General features: G+C 51.0%; 10 protein-coding genes across 10 annotated transcripts; 3 read left to right on the top strand and 7 right to left on the bottom strand.

Moving 5' to 3' along the window:
* Positions 1–186: 186 nt before the first annotated feature.
* Positions 187–1,066, top strand: NECHADRAFT_75667 (uncharacterized protein; the record flags this gene model as incomplete). Its single annotated transcript, XM_003054635.1, has 2 exons — positions 187–617; positions 667–1,066. The coding sequence occupies 2 exons, from the start codon at positions 187–189 to the stop codon at positions 1,064–1,066; spliced, it is 831 nt and encodes a 276-aa protein (XP_003054681.1).
* A 175-nt stretch (positions 1,067–1,241) lies between these two features.
* Positions 1,242–2,161, bottom strand: NECHADRAFT_73446 (uncharacterized protein). Its single transcript, XM_003053938.1, has 4 exons — positions 2,047–2,161; positions 1,889–1,994; positions 1,402–1,839; positions 1,242–1,355 (listed from the first exon to the last, which is right to left on the bottom strand). Exons 1-4 carry the CDS (start codon positions 2,149–2,151, stop codon positions 1,327–1,329), a joined length of 678 nt encoding a protein of 225 aa, XP_003053984.1. The 5' UTR covers positions 2,152–2,161; the 3' UTR covers positions 1,242–1,326.
* Positions 2,162–2,624: 463 nt separating this feature from the next.
* On the bottom strand, positions 2,625–4,181 carry NECHADRAFT_90528 (uncharacterized protein; the record flags this gene model as incomplete). Its single annotated transcript, XM_003053937.1, has 6 exons — positions 2,625–2,642; positions 2,673–2,901; positions 2,954–3,413; positions 3,465–3,699; positions 3,752–4,047; positions 4,100–4,181. 6 exons carry the CDS (start codon positions 4,179–4,181, stop codon positions 2,625–2,627), a joined length of 1,320 nt encoding a protein of 439 aa, XP_003053983.1.
* Positions 4,182–5,094: 913 nt separating this feature from the next.
* NECHADRAFT_75664 (uncharacterized protein) lies at positions 5,095–6,333 on the bottom strand (the record flags this gene model as incomplete). The annotated part of the gene is made up of 3 exons (XM_003053936.1): positions 5,095–5,769; positions 5,826–5,863; positions 5,958–6,333. The coding sequence occupies 3 exons, from the start codon at positions 6,331–6,333 to the stop codon at positions 5,095–5,097; spliced, it is 1,089 nt and encodes a 362-aa protein (XP_003053982.1).
* Positions 6,334–6,854: 521 nt separating this feature from the next.
* NECHADRAFT_32128 (uncharacterized protein) lies at positions 6,855–12,621 on the bottom strand (the record flags this gene model as incomplete). Its single annotated transcript, XM_003053935.1, has 11 exons — positions 6,855–7,049; positions 7,102–7,410; positions 7,457–8,149; positions 8,228–8,660; positions 8,707–9,327; positions 9,375–9,728; positions 9,778–10,004; positions 10,053–10,691; positions 10,770–11,483; positions 11,533–12,370; positions 12,428–12,621. 11 exons carry the CDS (start codon positions 12,619–12,621, stop codon positions 6,855–6,857), a joined length of 5,217 nt encoding a protein of 1,738 aa, XP_003053981.1.
* Positions 12,622–13,448: 827 nt separating this feature from the next.
* NECHADRAFT_75662 (uncharacterized protein) lies at positions 13,449–14,399 on the bottom strand (the record flags this gene model as incomplete). The annotated part of the gene is made up of 2 exons (XM_003053934.1): positions 13,449–13,729; positions 13,790–14,399. 2 exons carry the CDS (start codon positions 14,397–14,399, stop codon positions 13,449–13,451), a joined length of 891 nt encoding a protein of 296 aa, XP_003053980.1.
* A 550-nt stretch (positions 14,400–14,949) lies between these two features.
* Positions 14,950–17,823, bottom strand: NECHADRAFT_75661 (uncharacterized protein; the record flags this gene model as incomplete). The annotated part of the gene is made up of 5 exons (XM_003053933.1): positions 14,950–15,400; positions 15,455–15,671; positions 15,719–17,147; positions 17,202–17,273; positions 17,314–17,823. 5 exons carry the CDS (start codon positions 17,821–17,823, stop codon positions 14,950–14,952), a joined length of 2,679 nt encoding a protein of 892 aa, XP_003053979.1.
* A 2,222-nt stretch (positions 17,824–20,045) lies between these two features.
* On the top strand, positions 20,046–22,460 carry NECHADRAFT_99033 (uncharacterized protein; the record flags this gene model as incomplete). The annotated part of the gene is made up of 5 exons (XM_003054634.1): positions 20,046–20,483; positions 20,534–20,730; positions 20,781–20,914; positions 21,009–21,337; positions 21,395–22,460. 5 exons carry the CDS (start codon positions 20,046–20,048, stop codon positions 22,196–22,198), a joined length of 1,902 nt encoding a protein of 633 aa, XP_003054680.1. The 3' UTR covers positions 22,199–22,460.
* Positions 22,461–23,668: 1,208 nt separating this feature from the next.
* On the top strand, positions 23,669–25,088 carry NECHADRAFT_75659 (uncharacterized protein; the record flags this gene model as incomplete). The annotated part of the gene is made up of 4 exons (XM_003054633.1): positions 23,669–24,517; positions 24,572–24,916; positions 24,966–25,003; positions 25,082–25,088. 4 exons carry the CDS (start codon positions 23,669–23,671, stop codon positions 25,086–25,088), a joined length of 1,239 nt encoding a protein of 412 aa, XP_003054679.1.
* A 156-nt stretch (positions 25,089–25,244) lies between these two features.
* On the bottom strand, positions 25,245–26,841 carry NECHADRAFT_31007 (uncharacterized protein; the record flags this gene model as incomplete). The annotated part of the gene is made up of 4 exons (XM_003053932.1): positions 25,245–25,415; positions 25,463–25,716; positions 25,766–26,455; positions 26,505–26,841. 4 exons carry the CDS (start codon positions 26,839–26,841, stop codon positions 25,245–25,247), a joined length of 1,452 nt encoding a protein of 483 aa, XP_003053978.1.
* Positions 26,842–27,224: the final 383 nt, after the last annotated feature.

Here is a 27,224-nt window from a genome sequence, read left to right as displayed (position 1 = left end):
TCTAGTGGGGCACTTCAACCATTGCTCTTCAATATCTCTACGACTTCCATCGCAACACGTTAATAACGCCTGCGCATTTCGTTGAAGGATTTCCGCCTCTTCTATAAAGCTCCAGCATTGTTAGCGCCTTCATTTCGGTCAGACAGGGGTCTTCAGCCGGGTTCAATCGCACCCTTTGTCGTCAAGATGTACGAGGTCTTCCTCACAGCAATCGTGGACGACAGCAGCTTTGGCCCAGCATGCGCTGTCCTGAGCGGCCTCTGCGGCATGCGCCCATGGGAGAGCTTTCAACGGGTGCTCTACTTCCACGGACCCCCCAGAGCTGGCGGCATGACACACCTGGCGAATGTCGACAAGCCCATGCGCAAGGATGTCACCTTTCTGTGGAAAGAGATTAGCCAGAACCTGCTCCGACAGTCGTACGTCATCCAGGCGCGATACGATATTGCCAAAGAGCGTCAAACTTCTCCTATGGATCTCATCACGACACCTGGGATGTTGCGGTGGACCGACTTTCCTGAACCGCCTCATGGGCGACCTATGCTTACGCAGCGCAAGAAGACTGAGATTTGGGATCAAAGGAATCTGCCTGTAGTAATGCGCGACAATAATTACCAGTGTGTTGTGTCCTCTCTGCTTCATCTAACTGCAAACTAATGGGAACAGGTTCAAGACAGAGATCGTAGAGGAGGTCCACCGCTTCTACCGTGACGACGTCGAGTTCTGTCTCTTCCGCTCTTATTTCCTTCACCCACAAAACAGATACGTCTCTGCTGAATCAAAGACGGAACAATTCCCCCCATTGGATTCCTTGCCGCCCTTAGACTCGCTTGTGCCGATCGACATGGAGAAGCGCTGGTTCCTCCATGTCAAGGCGCATGTCATGTCGGAGAACAAGCCCGATGACCTTCGGAAAGCGCAGGACCAACTCTTGGCGATCCGGGCAGAGCTTGAAGGCGTCTTTGACTTTAGATCTATTGACCGCAAGGTTTATGATACCAGGATAGCTCAACAGGCACAGGGTATTCAAGCCTTACCTCAGAAGGTGGTCATTGGCAGAGGTTGAAGCTCGCTGTTGGTACTTGTCAGGACCTAAGCAGGGCTTTATATTTAGATACGAGGTGGGTGACCTCGTCCATACTCGCAGCTCGTCACTTGTTGCGCAGGTCAGCCAGGATACGGTTGTTCAGACCTCTCTAAACCGAGTGGTCTCTTTTAAACATTAGATGATACCCTTCAATAGTCAATCTACAGCTTGCCTATTCCCCATACTAGTTCATGACGTCCCATACGTAAATCCAACAAGGGAGGTGCCAGACAGGTACCTCATTGGTTCTTCCAGGCTTGATCTGCATCTAGCACACGGTTAGCCACGGTTGACGCGCAACAGATTAAACTCACCCTCGTGAATAGCTGGGACTGGAATGTCCTTCCTAGCCTCTCGCTTCTGCTTGTGATCCACTCCAAACCTCCTATCCCTATCCCTCACATGTTTAAAGTCCAACTGGCCGTCAGCTGTGAAACTCGTCATGAGCTTCGGCGGTCCCAGAGGGAGCATGTCACCCCTGTCTGTTTGCCACAGATGATACACCTTTCCGTATAGATGGACTACCTGGTCCATCTCCATGTTTTCGGCGACTTCCCACGCCGATTCTGGCACGGCGCGATTGGGCATGATGAGCATGCCTGACTTTACTTCGTAGGCGTGGGAGTGCCAGAGTTTGCGCTCCTCCTTGGAGAGCGTGTCGTATAGTTTCGGGGTGATCATGTATTCAATCCCAATGAGGCGTGCAGTAGGCTCATCAGAGTCGTACAGGAGGCACTGTCGAACATCCTCATCTGGTCTTTTGTTAGCAGGAGCTTGGCCTCGGGCGACATGGAAGAGTACTCAGGTGAGCGCAGTAGTGATTGGCTTCTACAAATCGCTTGGGATCATCCGCGTATGCATGAAATGCGTTGAGATGAGCGCAGATACTCTTTACTGGTCGAAAGTCCTGGACACATGAGTTGGTTGCACAAATTTGGAGTGCACAGGGGGTCTCTAACCTGGGTCACCGCAGCGCCGGCAGTCAGGACCTGGTTTGTAGCCGAGAGCGGCTGACCCATGCCCTCATTAGTGATGGGAATCTCTTCCCTTTGAGATGAAGCCATAATGAATTCCCTCAGGTGAGTTTGATGTCGTCAAGGTAAGGTTTACGATCATCGCTACGCAAGAACATCTCATGGCTATTAATAAAGCCCAAGTACCACCCAAAATCGGGCTACGTCATGGATAGATCTATCTTGCACCAAATGGGAAATAATGGGTTCCATTCCAAGATTGATCAACACCAACGAGATTTCGCTGCACACGATCGCATCTACTGTAGCGTCAGTATGACGACCCAATGACCTCCGAAGTTCTCGGCGCCGGAGACCCACTTACTCGGCTGGGACTCGGCGGAGCGGGGTCGAATCTACCCTGAACTCGGGCCGTGGATTTTCTTTGACGACCCTTCAACGATCAGGATTCATGGAGTTGAGATGCAATCCAGTATAGGAATTGACCTGAAGTCCTTTGATTTTTAATTATACCAAAATAGTGTAATTTTCTCTACCTCTCTTCCAAATTGTCCTCTTCAGACTCAGTGCGGTTTTGTTTTCTAGCTTTATCCGTCCACGTTTCCACCAACTCGAAAGGTTTCTCCAGCGTAGCTTACGTCCTCCCCTCTTGCCTTCAACTCAGCTTCAATGTCCATAAGCCGATTGTACTTGGCGACTCTTTCACCACGTGCTGGTGCACCTGACTTTAAATGACCCGTCCGAAGTGCAACTGTCAAATCAGCGATAAAGTCGTCGGTTGTCTCTCCCGAGCGATGAGACACGAACACGCCCCACCCTAGACTGGTCGCATAGTTTGCTCTGCTCATGATATCAGTACCCAGTAACCTTTGGGCAGATGGGGGGTACTCACGCCTCAATGGCTTCGCTTACGGTGCCAATCTGATTCACCTTGAGTAGCATCGCATTGCACGCCTTCTTTTCGGCCGCCATCTTGACCCTCTCGATATTTGTGCAGAGAAGGTCATCGCCAACAAGCTCAACCGGACAGTCCTTGTTGAACTCTGTCCAAATCTGCCAGTCGTCTTCAGCAAAGGGATCCTCGAGGAGCACCATGGGGTACCTGTCAAGGATGCCCTTGTAGAGCTTCTGCATCTCCTTGGAGCTCCTGACATCTTTGGCTGACTTGTTCTTGAACGCCAAGTCATAATTCCCCGTGTCGGAGTCAAAGAACTCGGAAGACGCGGGGTCGCAGGCCAACTTGACGCGTCCAGTGAAGCCTGCTTTGTCTATGGCTGCGGTGAGAAGGTCAAGAGCCTCTTCTAAGGTGGAGATGGGAGGCGCAAAGCCACCTTCATCTCCGACACCGGTTGCTAAACATCTATCGTTAATGTTTGCTCAGAGTCATTGATGTCATCACTCACCCGGAGGTCCGAACTTTTCTGTAATGACGCCCTTGAGAGTGTGGTAAACTTCGGAAGCCACCCGAATAGCCTCTTCAAACGACTGTGCGCCCGTGGGTGCAATCATGATCTCCTGGAAAGCCATGGTATTTCCGGAATGAACGCCTCCGTTCAAGACATTGAGAAATGGAACAGGCATCACGTATGGCTTCTTCACGGCTGCTTCCGTTCGTAAGAAGTCATAGAGAGGAACACCCTTTGTGTCGCGTTAGTATTGAAAGCAAGGTATCGCTCAATTGACAACCTACTGCGGAAGCCGCACCAGCTCTGGCACATGCCATGCTAACACCAAGTATGGCATTGGAGCCTAGACGAGACTTGTTGGGCGTACCATCGAGCTGTTTCATGAAGGCATCAATGTCCTTGAGTTGAGTCTTGGGGTCAAAACCCTTTGAAATAAGAGCTGGGCCAATGACCTGCTCCACATTGTGGACGGCTTGGCTAACGCCCTTGCCTCCATATTTGGAGCCATCCTTGTCCCGTAGCTCGACAGCCTCATGTGTCCCGGTTGAGGCTCCGGATGGAACCAGGGCGCGGAATGTGCCTTTGGCGCGTTAGTTTACAGCTCTTGAAAGGACGGATGGAGTTGGCCAGACCTTGGGCAGTCGTTACTTCCACCTGGACGGTTGGGTTCCCGCGAGAATCAAGACGCTGTGCAGCTCTGATGCCCTGAATCATTATGAAAAATGATAGGGTATGAGGTCGATGATGTTTCGATGTTCGCTCTTGTGGCTTGTTGAGGCTGTTGTCTGGTGGTGGGACTACTTGCTATCACATCACTGCAGGTCAGCTATTTCCTGCCTACTTATAATGCTACAATAAGTCAATTACTTCATATCAGTTCATGGCGGTTGGCAATAGAACCGGAAATTACGGCATTAAGCCTGTTGCCAGCTCTCTATTCTGTGTACTTGGCACACGTTCGCAGAAAAACATGATATACTGAGTCAACGATCTCTACTTTCTGAGGCAAATAAAGGTCCCTAAATATAATAAATAAAATACTTAAGGATTTATAATATTATTCCTTAGTTTTATTTCTTATTTAGTATATAATTAGATTATTATATGAGTACTCTTTGCTGAGTATAAATATTCTAGTATCTTAAGTTTTCTTACGTCTAGGTGCTTGGTAGAGTCTACCCGCCTTAACCGACTTATCCGGACATCGAACTGACGTCAATTCCGACTATCCCAGCGGACAATCAGCAGAGCCTGGATATTCCCGAAGGAAACATTGGGATACCAGCTCTCAGATTCTTGAAAAGTCACATGTTATTTTGAACGCGACGAATCAAGAGTGTCATATATTTACGGTCGAAGAGATTGGGGGATTCTCAAGGAAATAGCTGTCTAATAGCCTACTCCACAATGGTGGCAATTACTGGTCGACTTTTCTCTCATCAAACTCAATGATCGACGCCTCAGCACTTGCTGTGGCAAGAAGATTATAGCGCTTTCGCCTACGCTCAAACTCCAAGCATAAATGTCAAAAGATTTCCCTAGTAAACTTTCCCAAAGATCAATCGCTAGTAGTGACCTAAGAGTCGAAAAACTTATTAGAAGATCCCTGGTCAAGCTCAAGAGTCTCCTATTCCTTGGGCTCTGGCTTGGGGACTTGCGGCGCTTGCTTAGCCTGAGCCCAGAACCAGTCATTAACTGCGTCAATGTGCTCGCGTTCATCCTCGATAACCTGACGGCTCTCGTGAGAATCCTGGCCTGCAAGGCCCTCCGTCTCCTGGTTCTCTCTCACCTGCACACGGGGCTGAACTACCCAAACAGGTCGAAACATGCTCCTGCGGTGGATCTCGGCCTGGTTTTCGAGATACATCTTGTCCCTGGCTAGTTCCGGGCTTAGAGGTCCTGACTGTCCCAAGCGTGAGAAAGCTGCTGGGGCCCGAGGGGTTTGCTTGTCAGTGGGGCTCACCATTGGGGAAGCTCCTGGTGTGAAGTCGTTGGCAACTGGGTTGAGTCCTGTGGTTCTGATGGGAGGAGGGATGTTATGCCTCGATAGGTACGAAGAGGCTGAGGAGTAGACATCTGTTGGAGTTTTGTCACTGCGAGGAGTGACGGGGTCTGCGACAGGAGTGATAGGAGTGATAGGGCCAGCGATTCGACCGGCATCAAGTTGGCGAGAGTTCGGCACACCCTGAAGTTGACAATAGCCCTGCGCACCGTAATGTGAGTATTCGCTCGGGATCAAATGAAGAGGACGATCATAGAGATTGGCCTGGCCACGATGGGCCTCAGTGAAGCCGGGAGGAACCTGTCCACGATAAGTAATCGTTCTGGACGTACGGTCAAGGGGGATTCTAGACTTACCTTCGGCCACAGCGTCCTAGTCGATGACGTTGGGGTACCTGTCAGAATCACCGGACACGTTAGTCTTTGGTTCATACGGGGGGATTTCCTTGTCTCGACGAAAGGTGATAGTCCCTTGGACCTTTGGTTTACCTTGTGTGGTGGTACCTGTGGAGAGTTCACTGGCAGGGCCGGAACCAGGGAAGGGAGGCGGGTCGGGGCGGAACTTGATGGTTCCGTGGACCACGGGTCGAATAAACTCGACGCCCTCTTCGTCTTCCTCTGGTATCCAGACTTTGCCAGCGGGAGGGTCAGCGGGGAGATCTTTCAGGGGGATGCCGTTGATGAGGATGAGGGGGATGTTTTGGGGGGGAACCCAGTTGGGAGGGGGATCGACCCGAGTGGGACGGAGGGTGATGCTCTGGGGGGGATTGCTCTTACCTTGGGTCCAAGAAGTGTTTGGGGCGTTGGGACCGGGATACGTGGTGTTGATCTCCCGGAACGTAATAGACTGCTTCTTGTCAGACATGGTGAGCTTCCGTTTGCTGTTTCTGCCTTGTCGCGTTTGATGTAGTAGTCGGTAATGTTTGGCTGTTTGCCTTGATGCTCGAGAGAAAAAATATCGAGGTGAACATGAGGAGAACGTAGAGATTTTATAGTAAAACCTGGAGATGTTCATGGTCTGCTCGTCCACGTGGTGTTGACAAAGTGCGCAACAAGTGCTCTTTGCAAATAGCACTGAACAAGTATGAGAAAAGTCAGATGCCTTTGTGAGAATGCCTTTGTTTGTGATGATTCGTTTCTTTGATGCTCAGATGATTGAAAGCGCTGGGTGAACAATGAAAGTTGTTTGGTCTGAGTGTTTGTGCGGTGTTGGTGATTCGCGGTTGCAAGTAGTCACTCGGGCGACTGGCTTGAGGTCATTCACTGATGGAGCGCTCGATTATAGAAAAAGGAGGACGAGAGAAAAAAAAGGATGAAAAGTATTCACTGTAAGCTTTTAGAGATGAAAATAAGAAAAAGGCATCGTAGCCAAGCTACAGATACACGTCAACCCGCCCCCGGCCCTGGCACAACAGACCAAGTTTCTCCGGTAAATACCAGCGATCCTTCTTGCCGTAGCTTCTCTGGATCCACGTATAGCTTGACTTCTACATTTGGTTTGTCGACATTGGAGACGCGGGCGACGAGGTAGATGATGGGCGACACCATGGGCGAGAGCGTCGTGTTGGTGTTCTCTTGCATCTGTCGTAAAGTCAGTGAATAATCCTCCCCCTCATCACGGGATTAAACATACCCGTTGGTATTGCCTCTTGCTCATGTAAAACGGCGTGCGCGAGTGTCCAGTGGTAGCCTTGACTTCAATCATGTATAGCGGCTTCTTGGTCAACCATGCCGTCCGATCGAGATAACCCTTATCCACGAGATGCGTCGTCAACGCGCGCTTTCGATCAAAGTAGACAATGTCGGCTGTTTCTCTTCCTGTCCATGGTAGCATGTCGGAGTAGTTGGGGTGGACTGTGACGAATTTGCGCATTTGGCTTTGCCAGTTTTCTCTGCTGAATCTTGGTAGTGAGGGATCCATCTTGGAGAGGAGTTCAAACACCTATTGTGTGTTAGTAGGCGATAACACAAATTTGCAAAGTACTTACGAATAGCTCTCCTAGGGCGCCGATCTTCATATCGCGTTCAAGAGGATTGCGCGAACGGAATCGTCGAGAGAGCTCAACCTCGTCTTCTTCAACATCCGGAAGGGCGCCAAACAGACCAGACATGTCGTATGCGCCCTTGCTAGGGAACCTCGCGGTGCTGGCTGCCGAAATGACATTGTTGACAAGCCTCAAATACTCTGCATCATCATCAATAGTCGGCTCCTCAGGCCGTCCACCCAAACCCTGAAACTGGAACGCTGAAGTGGTGGACTGTGCCGCAGGCGAAGACCCAAAGACAAAGGCAGGTTGCGTGGCTGGTCTTGGCTGTGCTTGTCCGCTAGTTAACCTGCTGCTGGCGCTAACATTCGGTGTTTGAGGAGCGTTGTTTGATGTTCGGCGGTTTTGGCGGGGAGGTTCGGTTGTGGAAGATGCTGGTGTAAACAGTCTTCGGCCGGTGATTGATGAATTTGACGTCGCGGGGCTTCTTTGGCGGACGGGGAGATCTCCCCACCGGGGAGGAGATCTCATGTCGGCGAATTGATGGAATACGGAGTCTTCGTCATCGCTGGAGATGTCGTGTTCGTGGATCTCGGGCTGCGCTAGGTATCTAGCGATGAGATCCTCTTCAGCTTCGGGACTGATAGTGTCGTCGGGGTCTTCCTCTTCCTCCACGACTTCCACGGCCGGCTCTTCCTCTTCACCTGAAGGTTCTTCAGTGATAATCTCGCCCTCGACTTCAAGAGTATCTTCATCCTCCCCTTCCTCTTCCACTTCTTCCTCTTCTTCAATCTCCTCTGGAATCTCAACCTCTACAATACCCTCCGCCTCCAAAATCTGCGTCATGTTGATAATCGGCGCATTCAAAACAGAAGTAACAACCTGAATAGCCCGTGATCCAGCAGGCTTCGTCTGAAACGTCGCAGGGTCCATCATCACCCACTCCATTATCCGTCGAGGAAGAGCCGAAAAGTAGCAGAAGCCTTGTGTCTTGGGGTCTCGTGGAACATAGACCTTGAGGGTCTCGTCGTCTTCGCGCAGGTGAAGTTCGCTTCTCTCTTGGACGTGGACTAGGTCGTGGCCGTCTTGGGAAAGATGTAGTTCTGATGAGATGCCGTCTGTTTCGTAGACTTCTGTGCGGCAAAGAACCCAGTAGAGTTCTTGGTTGTCGGCCATTGTGCGGGGACTGTTGAAGTGCACGGCGATTCTATGACTGTCAGTGGTAGAAAAATTACGTAGCCAGAGAGATTTACCTGTAGAGACCATCTGCCTTTTGCCGAATGTCACGATCAGGGTATTGCAGTCTATCCATCCTCCCACCTGCCACAGTCGATATCTCCCTAACCATGGTGGACAGATACCTCGTCTCCAGCCCAAGCCAGGAGAGGAACGGTCTCAAGCGACGAACTTCATCAAGCGAAAAGTCGAGAATCTTTGCTTGAGGACCGAAAATGTCGCCGAGAGCTTTTCGATCGGTAATAGCGAACTGAGTCCTGCCCGTTTGCAACTTGACCGATCCGTTGGGATACTTTACGGGAAACACCTTGCCGATGAAGATGGGTTCCTCATCAGGGAAATCGTCTGCCGAAACCAACAGAGAGTTGAGCGCCCATATCGTTTCCTTGACTGCGGTGATTGAAGGAGAGGGCACTCTTGCACCCATCTCTTTGAGTTCATCGTAGGCCATGTCCAGCGTCAGCTCTTGCACGCCGAGAAAGCTCACAAAGAAGTCCTCCAAGTCGGGATAAAGATCATTCAGCGCCACTCGCCCTCTAATCTGGGTAGCGCTGGACCAAAGACATTCGCCAGCTGTGTACCAGCGACTCGTGTTTCCAATGTTGACGTAGACCAAGGGTTCTTCGGCAAACGCTTTCCTAGGACTTGTTAGCTTGTCATCTGGGCAATTAAGTGAGTTCCATACTTGAGCTTCAACGCATCAATCTCAGGAAGGGTTCGCCTGATATCATTCAGAGAAGTATAGAGGTCGTTGATCCAGTCAAAATCCTCACTTCCCATACTCTTCAACTTCCGTATCTCAGCCAAGTAGTGATTCCACGAAGCGTCAGGAACACCAAGTGTTGTTTTGAAGAACTGCCTCAAGACATCGAGCTCGTCTCCGGATCGCCCGAACTGTGCTTGGTAGAGGTGCTCCAGGGGGTACGCCGTCTGCATGTCTTCTCGAGCAGTCCAAAGACACTTTTCGGGAGATGCCCATGTCGCAGGGTTGGAGTCGTGTCCCGGAACAAAGATCAGGTTCCCATCGGTAATCTCTTGCCTGGGAACGTTAGTCAATGGTACTCTAGGGAGTGCTTGAGAACACCGACCTTGCCTCTGCTTGCGCATTCAGGAAACTGTCAGCCTCACGGCAGCGCCCGTAGATAACCTCGTAAAGATCCAAGATCCTGGAATTGCGACGAACACCTGCGGCTGTATTGCTGAAACGAATCGTCTTGAGAATGCTCAAGTAGAATTGGAGATCGTCGGTGTCACCAACGCCCAGATAGTCGACCAGGAATCCCCATTTCGACCGGTAGGTGCCCATAGTGATGGGCTCGTTCAGATCAAGAAAGATAAAGTCCTCGTCTTCGGCGTATCGAACATGCTTTCCTTCAAGTTCAGGCAGGGGCAGGTAAGTCGTCGATAGCGGTTCCGACAGCGCAAACTCATCTCCGCCCTTGCAGACGACCTCCATGTCTTGCAACTGCCTCATGATTTCCGGCGATGCCGTCACAGTCGCCTGCTCGAATTCCCATACTTGCTGTAACGCGCCCAAAAGACACTCCGGTCGGTGCTGCTCAATGAATCGGAACACAGAAGAGAGTTCCGGCTTTCGCCCAGCTCCCATCTGAGTAAGCCTCAGGTGTCGACGTAGGAAGAGTCGGTGTTCCATCCACAATACCCATGACCACTTGGAACCCGGAGGTGTCGCTGGTTCTTCGTCAAAGTATTTTTCGTGTAGGAAGGGTGCTGTAAAGCCTGTCGACTCTGCGCTTGGCTTGAGGAGTTTGCTTGGGCCGTATTCGTCGTCGGTCGCAAGGTAAACGTCCTGCCTTGAAGGTGAGCACGCTTTCATGTCCTGATCATATACATAGTAGCCGTCAAGCCTTATTTGAGACTCGTCTCCATCCAGCAAGCCTTCCGACAGGTACAAGAACTTCAAGTGGCTGATGGAAGCTGATAGAGCTGCCTCATCTGCAACAGCAACAGCCGGCTTCTTCAGGATCAGACCCCGAACATCCTTCACCAGCGCCTCGATGACGCCAAACTTGTCGAACAACGCTCGTCGGTCGGGATTGCCAGCGGCGTTCGGGTCCACCAAGCTCAAGTTGAGGTCGTCGGGGATGGCCAGTTGTCCGGGGCAGTGCGAATAGTACAGAGGGCCACTGCCGGCAGAAACCCACTCGCCGTTTTCCAAGGGGATGAATTTGAGGTCTTTGATCCGATCTTGTGACGTTTTTAGGGTCGCGGTGTCTTTTAGGAGGACGAGGGCTCTTGCTGCGAGTGAATGCCATTCGTTATCCGTGTCTGGGTTCTTCATTCGTGATGCCTCAGGCTGCTTTTGGAGATCTTTTTCCACGCGGACAATCATATCCCAAGCAGAGACATTCTCCAATCCATACGGCTTCAACAGAGCCAAGTCTTCCGTCTTGTACTCCTTGGAGAGATAAATCTCCTCGTCCATGTCCATAAACAGGGGATCTCCCTGCTTGTCGCGCAACCACGGCTGCAGCCGACACAGCTTGTGAATGTAGTCAAGCTTCCCCGTGCCGAGTGTGCGAAGAATCTTGACCTCTTGGATGCGCTCCTCGATTCTGTCCAGCAGGCCCGACCAAAAGCTATCCCACGGGTAGGAGTCGCGCTGGGGAAGCCATCGCATCCATTGGTACTGAAGCGTGGGGTGGTCGCAGAACTCTTGGATGGCCTTGATGAAGCAGTCTGCGATTCCGGTTAAAAGCGCGCGGTTCCTGAGAGACGTGACGACTAATCCTTGTCGACTTGCTTCGGTGACGAAATCGGTGTGGATGAGGAACTGTGACAATGTAAGCTTACGGGTGGCCCCCAAGTGTCTTGCTGCTCACCTTGAAACCCATTGGGCGCATCGGCAAAAAGGCAAAGACGTCCTGGCTTTCAACAACAGGCGTGGCAGACTCCGTCAACGGGAACGCTAACACAACCTCTGCTGATGAATCGGCGCGATCTCTTTCTTCCGAGTAGGTCCTGTTTTCGCTCTTGGGAATGTTCTCGGCCATGTGCTTTGTAACGTGATACCGTCGCTCCTCCACACCTTCGGAACTCGTCTTTCGAACTGTTGCTGGGTTGCTGCCGTGGAGCGAATATGTCGTCGCCGAGGTCAAGCTGTCGTCTTCATCGAAGAATGAGACCTGTACTCTGCGTAGCTTCCGGAGGAAGAGAAGGATGGTATGTTGTAGGTCTTGAAACTGAAGTTTGATCGTCTCCAGTTGCCGGGCATCTTCTTCAGGGTCGTCGCTCGTGTGAAGAAACAAAGTGATCCTTGTTAGAGTCTCCCCAAGAACCTCATCCGTCTCCTCCCACACAGGCGTGACCATACCAAGTCCAGAATCTCCCTTTCGATGAGTAAAAGAGAAGGAAAAGTCATTTGACTGAATGTGAACCTTCCAGGCGGCCATAAACACAGACTTGAAACCGATGCCCTTCTCACCGATGTAGCCCGCTGCGCCGACTTTGGAGCTCTTGCCGATGGCGCAGATGGCTCTTAGGTTTTCATGCGTGAAGCCATTCTCATTGCACTCAATCGACACCTTGTCGGGCCAAATCTTGAACGAAACATAAGGATCTTCGCCTTGCGATATAGCGGTACTGTAGTTGTTGTCATCGGCATTCTGCAACAGTTCAAAGACGAATCTTGCATTGCTTGTGTAGAGGTTTCTCGCTAATCTGACTGGCATGTGAGCATTTCACCTCGTAAAAGCGGCCTCGGCCTGTCACACGTACGTCAAAACAGCCGAACCGATCATCTCATCCTTTCGGAGAAGAGCCTCTTCAACCTCACGCCTGAGGTTGGGGTTGATGGCTCCGATGGCGGCGAGCTGGTCTTCGCCTAGATAGCCGCGATCTTTGGCAATCTCCCTCACCAGATCCCGAGCCGTGGTGCCCGGCCCGTCCAAGGCGCCCTCGGAGGTGGACATGGTGGAGAAACCGAACCCTGTTATGTGTGTTTGAAGCGCGTGCGTGGGGGATAAATCGAGATCTGGCTGCAGTGCGAGATAGCAAAAAGATGAAAGGTTTCAGGGAACAATCACCTTATGAGCTGCGGGTTTATCAGGCCCTCCAAAGGAAATAGCAGCGACAATTTGCCGAACAGGCTTCGAGACACATTCCCTCCCCGTGTCGTGACTCGTACGAGGCGAAAAACAACACATCGGACGCGCCTAATCTCATGCAGGGGCCTTCAGCTTTGGGTCCAGCAGAGTCCATGATTGGCTCCGCTCATCGCCAAGGTGTCAGATTCCCGCGATGATCCCAGTTGCACATCGATTGTCGACACTTTTCTTCTGTGACAAGACGCGTTTTGTTGTCAGCAGAAGGGCCCATTTCTTCCAATGATGAGTGTTAGATGCCATGGACTCACCTGTGATCAGCAAGCTGAACAACCAGTATGTTTCTTCAACACGAGGAGCAGCTCGGCAGTCGAAGACTTGGTCTGCGGGAGGATGAAACAGTCTGGGGTAGATCCCGTTCAGCTGCCGTAGTGCCCGCAATCCCTGTTCACCTGGTTAGCGATGGTTAGCTGCCAAGGACGACGATTGGTGGTCTGTTCTGCAGTTCAGCTCAAGCAATGTCACAGATGTCACCTCTCATCATATCCTATCACCAGACTACACAAGTTGTCGAAATCAGGTGTATTGATTCATTATCTACACCTCTGCCTCTGCTATCCATCACATCACTTCCAAGATACTATCACACCTCTGTCAAAACCACTCCAACCACTCTTCAACACTGATGTTGAAGATCAAAACATGGGAGTACCACTGAGAAAGGCCTTCATGTTGGCCATCTTCTTGGTCGCATGGCGGACCTTGGAAGCATTGCCAGGGTCGGCGACAAAGACAGGAGCGGCAGCTGGGACAATTCGCTTCTGTGAGGGAGGTGAAGATTGCTTCTGTAGGGGAGAAGGTCGCTTCTGTGTGGGAGGAGATTGATTCTTGACCGAGCGCGCGGCCGCCTCCTCGAGGTTCTTTGGAGCCCATCGGCTCGAGCCCAGTCCAACGGCCGAGTCTACACTGGCAATTCCTGGGCGAGAAATGTTAGTCAACCGGAACACTGTTAGTATGACGTGTTGGGTGTCCTTACCAGTAGGGGACGCACTGGACTTGCGCGAGAGCTTGCTCTTGGAGCTGTTGTTGGTCGCCGCCTGGGAGGTCCATCCCTTATCGACACTGTCGCGGCTCATGGAGTGAGACTTGGTGACAGACTCATCGTTGGTCTGGGGCGTGACTGGTCGTTCGTCAAAGCGCTTGGTCTGGACGTTGACAGTGGAGGCGGAGGGTTGGCGAGGTCTGTCAGGTTGAAGGTGGAAGGGGCAAGTTCTCGCGCCGCCCCAGAGCTCATGGAGCATAGCAGAGTGCTTCTTGTTGACGAAGTCATCTGTGGGCTCGATAGGAATGCGCTGAAGTAGCGGCGATTCGATGATCTGTTTGGCGTCGCGCCGGTCGCCAACATTGTCCTCGCGGGTCGTACACTCCGCGCAGCGGATCTTCTCGATGGCAGAGAGGTCAATACCAGAGGTGCTGGCATTCTTCTCGACGGTGCCGCAAGTGCCAAAAAAGCACACACACGAGCCGCGGGCACGATCGCAGACGTGGCGCTGCTGGGCAATCATGTGAAGTTTGCCGCAAGTGAAAGACAGCGACGGCGCCTTGGTAGGAGCGCAGAGAGCGATGGTGATGACCTCGTGGCACATCTTGACGGTGGGGATGAGGGAAATGTGACGTGGTCTGTTGATCGAGGGAGTATGAGAGGTAGAGGGATGATGAGGGATGGGTGCTTGTTGTGCAAGATCTCTTTGATGGTTGTGTGAAGATCGGGATGAAAGATGATCTCGCGGTGATGAAGGAAGAAGGAAGGAAAGAGGGAGAAGAGGCGGGAGGAAAGAGGCGAATATATAGCTGAGGGGGATCCTAAGGCTTAGGATAAGGAGTGGATGCAGAGGAGAAGCTGGCAAACACTGGCACCACCCGCGGCGGTGACGAAAATACCCTAATCGGGAGGACAATAGGGAGGACAATAGGCTTGATGAATATTCAGAGTAAATTCACCTATTCGGGCATGGCCTGTCAATAAAAAAAACCGCCAAATCGGGGAGTGTCGTCGCAACGAGGGGAGATGCCCCTGGAGTTGAGTCGCCTCACAACAACCTCAACATCAATATTGTTTGTAGGCCCCGCTAAGCCATATTGGGAGAATTTCCAACGACAATAGAAGTCCATGCCTATTGTTGTCTACCTGCGTACCTAACCAAGAAGTATCACCTTGGCCACCGGTCGGACGCACGATTTGGTGACTACCGAATCCAACACTTGCCCAACCCCTCGCCGTTCATAGATGCCATCCTTCTCCACTACGTGCATGACCCAGAAGAGATTCCAATCTTCGTCATCGCCTACTGGGCTTTTTGGCTTAGGGAGAGCCGAGCCTGCTATGGGTTCTTTGGAGTATGCGATGATGAGGCACTCCACCTCAACGCCTGGCGTGTGCGAAGCGATGTTATCTACATGTAGGGATCCTACGAGCTCGCCATCTGAGGTGAAGAGAGGTGATCCTTTCACCCACTGTAGTGGACGCTCATGGCGTGGCAGCGCCTTTGATGAGGGATCCTGCTTCGGCTCCAAAGGGGGTGGAGGACCCGTGATGAGGCGGATGGATAAGGCTTTGAACAGGATAACAGGATGTATAGGGAATGTTCTATTTCAGTCAGCAAGCACTGTGAATGGCTCAAGTCAAGGGGCAGACGCTTACGGAAGTTTAGGGACAGGCCCTTTATTCTCTTCTCGGATCGATTCAATCGCCCTCCTCGCACTGCGAACTCGAGCATCCAAAGGTTCGTCATTGTCATCGGCCACAATCTCCTGTACCTCTGAAGCAGACGTATTTCGAAACTCGTAATCCAGCTCGTCTCCCTCGCGTCTCACAGTAGTCGGACCAGAGAGCTCTCGTGCTTTGCAGTTACGCGCCGCTGTCGCCACGGTAAGCAGGGGACAGCTATTCAGGAGCCATACTTACTGGATGCACGATAGGTCACCCAAGAGATCAAGAGCAACCAGGAAATATCTTGCTTGATGTTGTAGGCCCACTTGTTGACCTCGGCTTGGCTGTTGATCTCGTCGTCCGAGTAGATGCCTCCTCCTCCTATCCCTTGACCGTATCGCTTGCCCTGTGTGAAGCACGGGAGGGGAAATAATAGAGACCAAGGTGAATGACTGGCTAAAAGAAAGGAATCTTGGAGATTTCGCGACTGTTTGAGGAATTCCACAGTCTCGTCGGTGAGTGCGCGCGCGTATCGGTTGGTGAATCGTTCAATTCGGCTCGGCTCGTTATATTCCTCGATGTTATCTACCTCGCTTACTGTCCCTCCTCTCGTCCAAACATGCCACTGGATCAATGTTCTTTTTTGAATCCAGTCGAAAAGCCTTTCAGCTGCCTGGTCGTCATGGCCTGGCCCCAGACGAGTCTCGGGCGCCCAGCTTATTGGGCCCGACCAGCCTGCCCAAGAGTAGCTCGCAAACCCAGGTCGTCGTCGCAATTTACCGTCCGTGGATAGAAAGAGAAGCGCCAGGTTGAGGTAATTTGCAGGAAGCCCGTCGGCATACCACGATGTCAATTCACCCCCGAGTTGGCGTAGAATACCAGAGAGCGCCCGAAGAGCGTCGCCGCCGTGCCCAAGTGTACGGTCCGAGTAATCCTCACACAGCTTTTGATAGACATCCCACGCAGCCAGATTTCCAGATCCAGGTCTTGCGATTCGCAAGATACTGTCATCATCAAAGTCTACCCATTTCTCTTGAAGATCGGCGGCAGTCTCCTCGCACCAGTTGGCTTGCGTGCATCGGAAATACACCTGGTTGTTGACAAAGATGAGAGTTCGCCGAGAAAGAACTAGCTCCTGCAGTACCCATCCTTGCTGGTTGTATGCGCTGTTTTGTAGATGCCAGTACATGCTGTGGACAACGGCGATCTTCATCCTCGGATTGAGCTGGGCAATGTGCTGGGAGAGTTGCCTTGAGCCAGGCCTGACTCCCGGTATACCCGATTGCGCATCTGTTCCAGATGCAACAACAATCGCAAAGTGTGATCCTCGAAGGATGGAGTTCATCATTTCGATACCACCTTTCATGTCCCGTGGGTGGTCCTGAATGAGGCAGAGCGCGTCTACCCAGAGATACCTTTCGCCCAGAGATCTCGCAAGCTCCATAGCATCAGCTATGGTCCGCGGCAGCTCTGTAGCAATCTCGTCCAGTGCCCCAGATGTTTGGAGGAAGTCGAAGTTGCTTTGGAGGAGCTTGTAGGCGGGCGATTGGCCCCGGACGTAGCTCAATGTCACATATCGGGTACCAAGCGGCATGTACCGAACACACTTGGTCTCAAGATCTAGCAGTCGAAAATTGGACGTTTTCTCCTCATTTATTGACAAGGTTTTGTACTCTATGCCCTTCTGATCTGCTTGTTAGGTGAAATGTGTCGAATCAGGGTGTGTCCTGCTGCTTACCACTTCGGTGGGCATCAAATGGCTTGGGACTGGAGTGAACTTGATGTCTCTCTGAAAGAGGGTTCCATTAGTCTAAATGGTATCAAGTTGGTTTGGTAATTAGAGTACTTACAAGGAACAGAGGAAGGTGGAAGCAAGAGTCTCCGTGCTTCTCCTCACATTGCTGCAGCCATGAACGAACAAGCGATGTTGAAACGTGTTCTTCTTTGACCTCTCTTGCGATGTAAGGGCCCTGCTCTGGGTTAAGTTTCTCGGTATTGTTCTCAACAAAAAAGATTCTTGTTCCGTATAGCGAAGGATGCGAAAGCCGAAGGCAGTGTTCCCCTGGGTGAATGGTGATGCGGACTGGTTCAGCCTCGGGGGCTTCAAGTCCTGGATCTTTGGCGGCGGAGTTGAGAACTGCCTCGTTGAATGCTTTCAGGATTATCTGACAGAAAGGGCAGTCTTTTCTCTCCCGGAGCTCCCCAAGTGTTCCTAGCAAGAAGCCATCAGCGCCGAGACCAAGCGCACTTCTCAATTGATCATGAGAGGGCACGTCGCTATTAGAGGCGCCAATGCCTCGAACAGCTTGACATAATTCCGTACAATGACCGATGCCAATGTCGTTTTCGCTTCTTGACATTGTTCTTTAATCTCGTATGGTTTCGCTGCGTGTTGGCAAAGTGAGGATGTGAGGTCAGATTTGTCGTCTGACTTGCTGACAGCATCCGCATGAGCGGGGAACCAGGCTTCGGAGAACACTGGTTCACCTCTGCTGACAACAGACTGAATCGATCATATGTAGACCTAAAATGCTATTATGTTCTAGGTTACCACGTTTTATGGCATTAGGCTTCGAGGCAATTACGTGTTGAACTATGTTCTTTGTCAATGTGACTGATGTTCTTATTGAGAGGCTGTTTCAGGCTGTAAAGTTCCGGACACGACGCGATCATAGCGCCGTAAAAGGGTCAGGAATAGCATAAACTCTTGTTCCATGGTGATAAATTCTACAAGTCCACAAGCATGGGAACCACAATGAATCCTAGCAGTTTAACGTGGTTTATCTTGCTTGGAAAGAACCAATGCCTGCGAGTGCCAAGATCGTGGGAATACCCTGGAGCTTCCTGGATGTTGGATCGTCTCTGGGAACTGTGGGACAATTGGGCACTTTGATTGGGATAGCGGAAGGGACGTTGACTCTTAAATCTAGGAGTTTAAGATAGACACGGGCCTACCTAAGGGTCATCCATAAAGGACGGTGTCTGCTTGTTCAACGGGAGCATAAACCCCGGGGGGTCCGAACTATAAACCAAGCTATCATATACATAGTAGACGCAAGAGTGTGAAGAACTGCATTGAAGATTCTGCTACAAGGGGGAGATGAGAGCCTCAAGCAGCTTACTCATGAAAGTAATTAGACCAAATACCGAGCAAACCAAGACCTGTGTTCGTCTTCCAGCACGGTTCATTCACGTGCAACTGCTCCGAGACGATAGCGGCACATCCTTCTAGAAACGGGCGCATCCACCGCCGCTCAAAGTGCCGTTGGCCCCCCAATGTGTGGTGTGACAGTGGCAGTTCCAAGACGTCACAGTATGAGTTACTATGGAGAATTTTCTTCAAAAGGATCAAAGAACACACCGATCAACAACTCGCGTCTTGGCTACTTGGCAAAGTGGCTAAACAAACAGGCAGCAAAATTAAATCTGCAGACCAAGACAGCCAAGTCGGGGTATACTGGAGTTGATCCACTGTTGGCTCTGGGCATAAAAGTTTTGCAGGTCAGGTGTGTTTCTATATGCTGGGCAATTGCTCTGCTGAATGGCATGTGCAATGAGGCCCTCTGCTTTGCTCTTGTTCAATGCCCAATCCAATGCTGGTGGTGTTTACACGCATCAACCCGATGCCAACTCGAAAATTAAACAAAAAAGAAGAAAGGATTCGGCATCTCCGCGATCATCCTTATTCCCTCCCAAACCCGTTCACACTAAAAACCATCATTTGACGTCAGGCTCATCAGGGCGGTTGTGAAATGGTGACGCATGCCTAGGCAGCGCCAAGAGGACAGCCCTCGCGTGAGTGCTAACCATTTAAGCTTAACTGGCTTGGCGGATTGGTTGCGGGCGCCACTCCCGGCTAACCGACGTGGTAGATCTTCTTGTCGATCATTTTGTTGGTGGGCGATCTGACGTCGTTGGATCTACGGGTGAGGGTGAGGCTCTTTCTCAGGTGGGAGTCTGAATTGAGTTTTCGTGTCGGAAATATTCAACTTGTGTCTATCATTACAGATATCATAGGTGATGATAGTTGTATACGAATATGCTGTACTCTGAGTGACTTGGCAGCAATTAGATCGCCAAGCTGTTCAATGTTTCACTTGCATGAGCCTGCCGCGTAATTATCACAGTCGGGCAACAGAACAAACCCACAAATCCAAGGCAACAGAATTAAACCAACAGCTCCTGCAGTTCATCACATCTTGAACAACGTCATACCTCGGATTGCCCAGACTGGGATTCACCGAAGTTTCGGCCGTCAACAGCCAAAGAGAGCGACGCTCGTACTCGACGATCAATCTTGGCGAGAATCCACCAACACTTTTTTTCTCCACATGAGCCAACATCCTTTTCAAACGCCTGATTTATGTGAGGGAAGTGGTTCTTTTGTTCATGGTGATGGGATTGCATATAATAACTGGGCCGTGCCCATCCTTTTTGACAAAACAGAGATTTTGGAGTTGCAACTTGTTACGCCTGGGGCCCCAGATTTACCCCAGAGTTCCCATGTCATTGGTATAAAGGTCAAAGCCCTTACCAAGTCTTTACTTCAAGTCTTCATTGTCACCATTGCTCAGCCGGCACAATGCCACCTCCACGGGTAGATGATGAAGCTCCCTTCCAGGAGTACGGCGACAACAGCCACCGAAACTCCAGCAATGGCACCCACGACGAAAAGGTGACGACCGGCGAGCGCCGGGCGTCTACAGCTGCCCTGCTACGCAACCCCTTGATGGGGCTGAGCAGAGACCAGGTTCTCGCTGACGTTGATGCCTTTGTCGAGGAGAAGGGCCTGCAAGAGCACCGCGAGGATTTCCGCAAGGGAGCTCTCGTCGCGCAAGTCAACAACCAGGCTGGCGCCTTTGAGCGGATTGATATGCTCACGGAAGAGGAGAAAGGTATTCTTCGAAAGGAAGAGACTCATCGTTGGCACCAGCCCTTTGCACTTTACTTTCTCTGTACTCTCTGTGCGGGATCAGCTATTGTGCAAGGTATGGATCAGACGACAGTAAACGGAGCCCAGGTATGTTTCTCTCACCCATCCATTCATCTCAATGGTCTAATGAAACAAAGGAATTCTACTTTGTAGAGTTTGACATCACCAATGTTTGGATGAAGGGATTCACCAATGGAGCTCCCTACCTCTGCTCTGCCCTCATCGGATGCTGGACCAGTCCCATTCTAAACAAGTGGACTGGACGTCGAGGAACAATCTTTATCTCTTGCCTTATGTCTACTGTTACTGGCTTCTGGATGGCTGCGTCTACATCGTAAGTTGTCCTTGCCTTGTGCATAGGATTATCCACTAACAAGCTGCCAGTCTTGGAAACTTTCTTGCTGCTCGTTTCATGCTCGGGTTTGCCGTTGGCGCCAAGTCTAGCACTACACCTGTGTACTCTGCAGAGTCTACGCCTAAGAACATCCGTGGCGCACTCACTATGATGTGGCAGGCAAGTTAAATCCCACTTAGTATCAGCTACCCTCACTAACTTGTACCTACAGATGTGGACTGCTTTTGGTATCGCCCTCGGCTTCATCGTCTGCGTAGCCTTCCAAAACGTCACAATCATCGGCGGTGAAACATCACCCTGGCGTTGGATGATGGCATCCACCTCAGTCCCCCCTCTCATCGTCATGCTTCAAGTCTACTTCTGCCCCGAGAGTCCCCGCTGGTACATGGAAAAGGGCCGCTTTGACAAGGCCTACCGATCAGTGAGGCGACTGCGCTTCTCTGGTGTCCAGGCTGCACGAGACATGTACTATGCCTACAAGTTGCTTGAGATTGAACGTGGTGAGCGAGAGGGACGGAACTTGCTCAAGGAGTTCTTTACTGTTCGTCGAAATCGACGTGCGGCTCAGAGTGCTTGGTTTTGCATGGTAAGTTTACAGGACACTCTTCCTTAGTTGAACACTCTCTAACATTCATCGTTCTAGTTCATGCAACAATTCTGTGGTGTGAACGTCATTGCATACTATTCGACTTCCATCTTTCAAAACGCCAGCTACAGTCTGTCCGAGGCTCTCCTCGTGTCCATGGGCGGCGGCATCATCAACTTCCTGTTTGCCATCCCGGCAATCTACACGATTGATACTTTTGGCCGCCGCAATCTGCTGCTGGTCACGTTTCCTCTCATGGCAGCCTGTCTCTTCTTCACCGCCGGGACATTCCAGATCGACGCGGGCAACGCCTACAGTCAAGCCCGAATCGGTTGCATCACCACAGGGTTATATCTATTCATGGCCGTCTACTCGCCCGGTCTAGGTCCAGTGCCATTCACGTACAGCGCTGAAGCATTCCCTCTTCACGTACGAGACATTGGCATGGCCTCCAGTACCGCCATAACATGGGGATTCAACTTCATCATCAGTCTCACATGGCCACCCCTGACGGAGAAAATCACAGATACTGGTGGCTTCTGTTGGTACGGAGCATGGAACATCTTTGGCTGGATTTTCTGCTACTTCCTCCTCCCAGAGACAAAGAACCTGACTCTGGAAGAACTCGATAACGTGTTCAACGTCACCAACCGGGAGCATGCTGGGTACTACAGCAGGAAGCTGCCCTGGTATTTGAAGAAGTACCTCCTCCGCCAAGATGTCCTTCCTTTCCCTCCTTTGTACGAGTTTGCGGCCAATGATGGGTATTATCCCAACGAGAAGCCGTCTACACGTCATGCGGAGAACTACACCACCAGGACAAACTCTGAGGACGACCAAGTCCTGGCTGGGCGTAATTAGATAAAACGCTCGGGGGTCAAGGTTGACAACCATCAACGCGTTCTCACATGAGTTTCCTACATGTATTTGTATCACTGAGGGCAGTGGGCTAAAATGCCCTGGCTGGGAGGATTGAACTTTGGATTGATGCTATCTCGAGGCTGGTATTGACCAGTTGTTTTGCATGCAGTCGGGAATTACGGTTGTTTAGTTATGATAGCGAATGAAACAAGATAACCACAGTTTCTTTTTCTTCATTTCATGTCGTTTGCTTGGTCGCTGTTGTGAATTCAGAGCTGACTTGTACAGATTGGCTATGCTGAAGTCAAATTGCACGCTCAATGACAGGTCTGAATTTGGGCTCAAAACAAGTCAAGAAAATAAAAAGACCATAACCTCTGATGAAAGTCTCGTTAGATTGGAGCAGGCTTCTCATTTGAAGTTTCTCTCTTCAAACAAGCATTTCAGCAAGCATGGCATGACCTTGGAGATGCGAAACCGAGAAAATGGTACGCTCTGCGGTGGCTAGCATTTCTCTCCATCTTGTGGAGCTGCGCGTTGATTGTTCTCATCGTTTGCTTTGCCCTGCTCTCTGCTGGCAGGTTTGGCTTCGAGGATAGCTCATATCACCTAGATGGCGAGTTCAATTCTTTTCGCAGCAGCTTCAACTATTGGGCGCTCAAGGGGACGTTTCAGATCACGTTGAGGGTCGGAAATGTTGATTTTGCGACGGCAAAGATCATCGACGTGATATGGGATCTCGTGAGTCTTGGACTGGAATCTGGGCCTGAAAACGGCTGATAGCTGATATATTGTAGGTGGTTGGTTGGGAAGGGTAGACAATGCTCGCTTTGATATCATGGCAGGCATTCTCCGACTACCTTGTCGTTTTCATCATAACCAAGCCTGCTACCTCCACGACTGTGTGGCTTCTGAGATTTCAGACACGGGAAGCAACATTTTCCTGTTCTCTTTCACCCTCATTGTCAACTATCATAATTTTAGCGTGTTTTCTCCAATAAGTTGAACCAAAATGTTAAGATGGTTGTCGATCACCACCCGAGCCTCGGTCTTGATCACATCACGTTTCGAGAGCCTTCCACCATCGGCTTTTTCAACACCTATCAAACCCCTACTCGGACAGGTGAACGATCTAAAAACTCCGATTTTTCTGAGACATGCTCAAGTTGAATTCCGACTATCGATGCCAAAAGCTGGTCTAGGCCCGCCCCTAGCGGAGGAACTCGTCTCCAGCGGAGGAGGCTGCGGAGCAATATCCCGCCGACTCATGGGCCAGTCGCTGCTTTGGGTAAATAGTTCATTTCACCTACGGAGACGGGCCTCGGCACGATTTTGATGGTCGGGACGTGTTTTTTGATCCGTAATTCCACACTAAATCTCAATAAATATTGTCCTAGATTTGTCGTTTTGAAGAACATCTTGTCACCTATGATCTAGGTATCTCAGTTTCTACACCAACACATCATCGCCATGGCGCAATCACCACTCTCCCAGCCACTAACGCTGCCCTGCGGCTTGACCTTGCCAAATCGACTAATCAAGGCGGCCCTCGCCGAGCAAACGGCCGACTGTCAACAACTTCCCACACCAGCTCAATTCACTCGAACATACGGCGCATGGGCGGATGGCGGTTGGGGCATGATCATGACTGGCAACGTCCACATTGACGAAAAGTTCCTCGGAGACCCTGATGGCACAGCTATGAACGGAAGTATCGCAGAGGAAAAGGTTATCGCGGCGTATAAGGGGTTGGCTGATGCTTGTCGACGGGCAGGAACACCGGCCATCATGCAGATTAACCACCCTGGTCGACAGTCCCCGCTAAGAGCTGGAACAAAATCATTCTGGACTAAGAATCTTGCGCCAAGCGCTGTACCTTTGGACATGGGTTCGGATTTGGTGTCAAGGTTGGCGAGCTGTGTTGTCTTTGGAACACCCAAGGAGATGACTCTCGAGGACATTGAGACTGCCATCCAACGCTTCGCCAACGCGGCAAGGATCGCAGCAGCAGCAGGCTTCGACGGAGTAGAAATCCATGCTGCTCATGGATATCTGCTTGCACAGTTTCTCTCAGCAAAGACCAACCTTCGAACTGATGCCTACGGAGGATCAGTGACAGCCAGAGCAAAGATTGTCGTCGACATCATCAAGGCTGTTCGCGCTGCTGTTCCCCCAAACTTTTGCGTTGGGCTCAAGTTTAACTCAGCGGACCATCAGTCTCCAATTGAGTTGCAAGAGTGTCTTGAGCAGACTGCTTTCATTGCCGAGGCTGGCCTGGACTTTTTGGAGGTCAGCGGAGGAAGCTATGAGAACCCAACAGTAGGATTTTCCCGAGTCTGAAACAAATAGGTTTGAAGCTGACACATAGTGCAGATGATTATGGGAACTGAGCAAGTTGCCAAGTCAGAAAAGACAGCAGCACGAGAGTCCTTCTTCCTGGAATTCGCCCGCGAGATGAGAGCTAAGCTCCCCGACATGCCACTTATGGTAACAGGAGGTTTCCGTACTCGTCTAGGCATGGAAGCAGCTCTGAAGGAAGGAGCATGCGACCTCATCGGCATCGGAAGACCATCGGTCCTAAACCCCTCTCTTCCAGTCAACACCATCCTGAACGCCGAGGTCAGCGACGAAGATGCCAAGTTATACGCGCGCAGGGTACATGCCCCTTGGCTTCTGAAGAAGTTTGCGCCGAGATCAGTTGGTGCAGGTGTTGAAAGCGTAAGTTAGGATATCCGCAAAGTTGTGAATAGTGCTGACTCTTGGTTAGGCGTGGTATAGTAAGCAGATGCAAGAAATGGGGAGAAAGTAAGAGAGGTTGAACCCTGTCAAGCAGTCACTATTTCATATGTCTTGTAACATTAGAGCTATATAATTAGAATCTAGAACCTGATTCGTTTAGAACAGAACGCGGAGAATTCAAAGCATTGCTTAAACTTAGTTATAAGTGAAGTTTCAGTCGATAAGAATCTTGACTAAGTCGCCTATGACCTTTGACTCGATATGTAACCAAACGATAAAGAAGCAATACTCTTCCTCTTGGCACAAGTTAATAGGCATAAAAGAGCCTCTCCTCATTGTTCTCCCGTCTGATCTTGCGGTTCTCACGAATCAGCATCCACCTCATAAGCCAAGCCAACAAAGCCGAAGCAGCAGAAAACGCGGCACTGCTCGACATGGCAATGGTATAGCTGGGTGCATCCGACTTGGGCCACAGATACTATAAGAGTTAGCACCGGGTCCGTAGATACAACTTTGAAAACTTACAGGCGTGTAAATGGGACCCAGCGTGGCGATGGTGTTCACTATAGCGAGGGAGACGGCCTTCTTCTCCTTGGTTTGGCCGCATGTGCTAGAGACCCAACCGAGGATGATGCTGTTGCAGGCGTAGACGCCGCTTGCAAAGGCGCACATGGCAAAGTAGCGGGCAGCTACGTTCATGGTGGTGCAGGCCAGGATGAAGCCAAAGACGGCGAGCACTTTGGCTGCAGTGATGTGCCAAGTTCTCTCGTTCATTCGACCTATTCGACGTCAGTGTGATGTTCTCTGTGTCGAATCGTCAAAACATACCAGAGTTGGCAGCCCATGCAATGCATACAATGCCAGAGATGATGTACGGCGGACAAGTCAAGGCAAGAGTAGCATTCCGGCCAAAGCCCAATGTGCCCACAATAGTTGGAAAAAAGTTCTTGAAATTGCTGGCGGCCATATGAAAATGTTGCATGAAGATGAGGACCCAGAGTCGAGGATCTCGACAGGCGTCGATGAGGCCGGCCCAGGTTGTCGTGTTTGTCTTGATCTGTACTGTATCGGCCGCGACTCGCGAGTGGGCTAGTTCTCTTTCCTCCTCTGAGAGCCAGCGTGTATTGATGGGTTCATCTGGAAGGATCCAGGCTGACATGACCGATATGACAAAGGTGATTATGCCTTGGAGGATGAAGAGCCATCGCCACCCAGAAAGGCCTGCTACGCCACTCATTTCGAACACCCCAATAGCGATGAGACCAGCAAACGCCGTTCCGCAGATGTTGGCTGTGAAGAGGATCGAGATTCGAGTGGCAATTTCCTTGCGTGTATAGAAAATCGAGAGCATGTAGAGCGCGCCGGGGTAAAAGGGGGCTTCGGTGATGCCAAGGAAGAATCGTGTGAGGAGGAGACCCTTGAAGTCCTTTGCGATGGCGGTGAGTGTGCTCACGACGGCCCAGAGGGCCATGGCCCCGGACATGAAAAGGGAAGGTCGAAGACGGGTCATGAGCATGTCTGAGAAAGGTCAGCGAGGGTACAGCTATGGGAAGAAAGGGTGACGAACTAGATGGAATCTGTCCGAGGATATATCCCACAAACAGGATAGAAACACACGTCTGATACTCTGTGGAAGAAAGGTTAAGCTCTTCCTCCAGGTTATCCAGCCGAGCCACGGTGATGGCATTCCGGTCAAGGTAGTTGAGCCAATACATGATCCAGAGCATAGGGAGAATGATCCAGTCCAGTTTTCGAACAAGTCTGATCTCTGCTGGATTGGTCTTGCTGCGAGCGCCTGTGTCATCTCTCGCCGCAGAAGCACGACTTTCATGCTTCTCCAGGTGATCACACTGGCCCTTCTCCTCGTCATGGGCCAGCCGTTCAGCGCGCGGAGCCTCAGACATGTCGATGCGTATGTTTATACAATATAGGGAGTAGAAGAAGTGATGAGCTTGATGAGAAAGTCTCCATGATAGAGAGGCGAGTCCTCTTGATATAGGCCTCGAGGAGCAACCGGTGGCCATACCCAGAGTTCAGATTACCCCGGACTACCCCGCGTTGCGCTAGTGATGCCGGCTGGATAACATGTTCCCCGCCTGGAAACAAGGTTCACGGACTTTGGCTTGCTAGTCACGCTCCATGTAGGTTGCCCATAGCTTGGCTCGGTTTTGGGGCGTTGAGAGGGTTTGTGTGAGCCAAAGCACCAGGCTATCTGTTCAATAAACCAAATGAAATAGCCTTGAAAGCCCCAAGGTACGGATTGAATATCTTCTTCGAACATGCCGAG

This window comes from Fusarium vanettenii, assembly GCF_000151355.1.
Source record: "Fusarium vanettenii 77-13-4 chromosome 1 genomic scaffold NECHAsca_1_chr1_3_0, whole genome shotgun sequence".
NCBI classification, from domain to species: Eukaryota; Fungi; Ascomycota; class Sordariomycetes; order Hypocreales; family Nectriaceae; genus Fusarium; species Fusarium vanettenii.
Note: the sequence above shows the minus strand (reverse complement) of the source record. Positions and strands in the feature narration are given on the sequence as shown.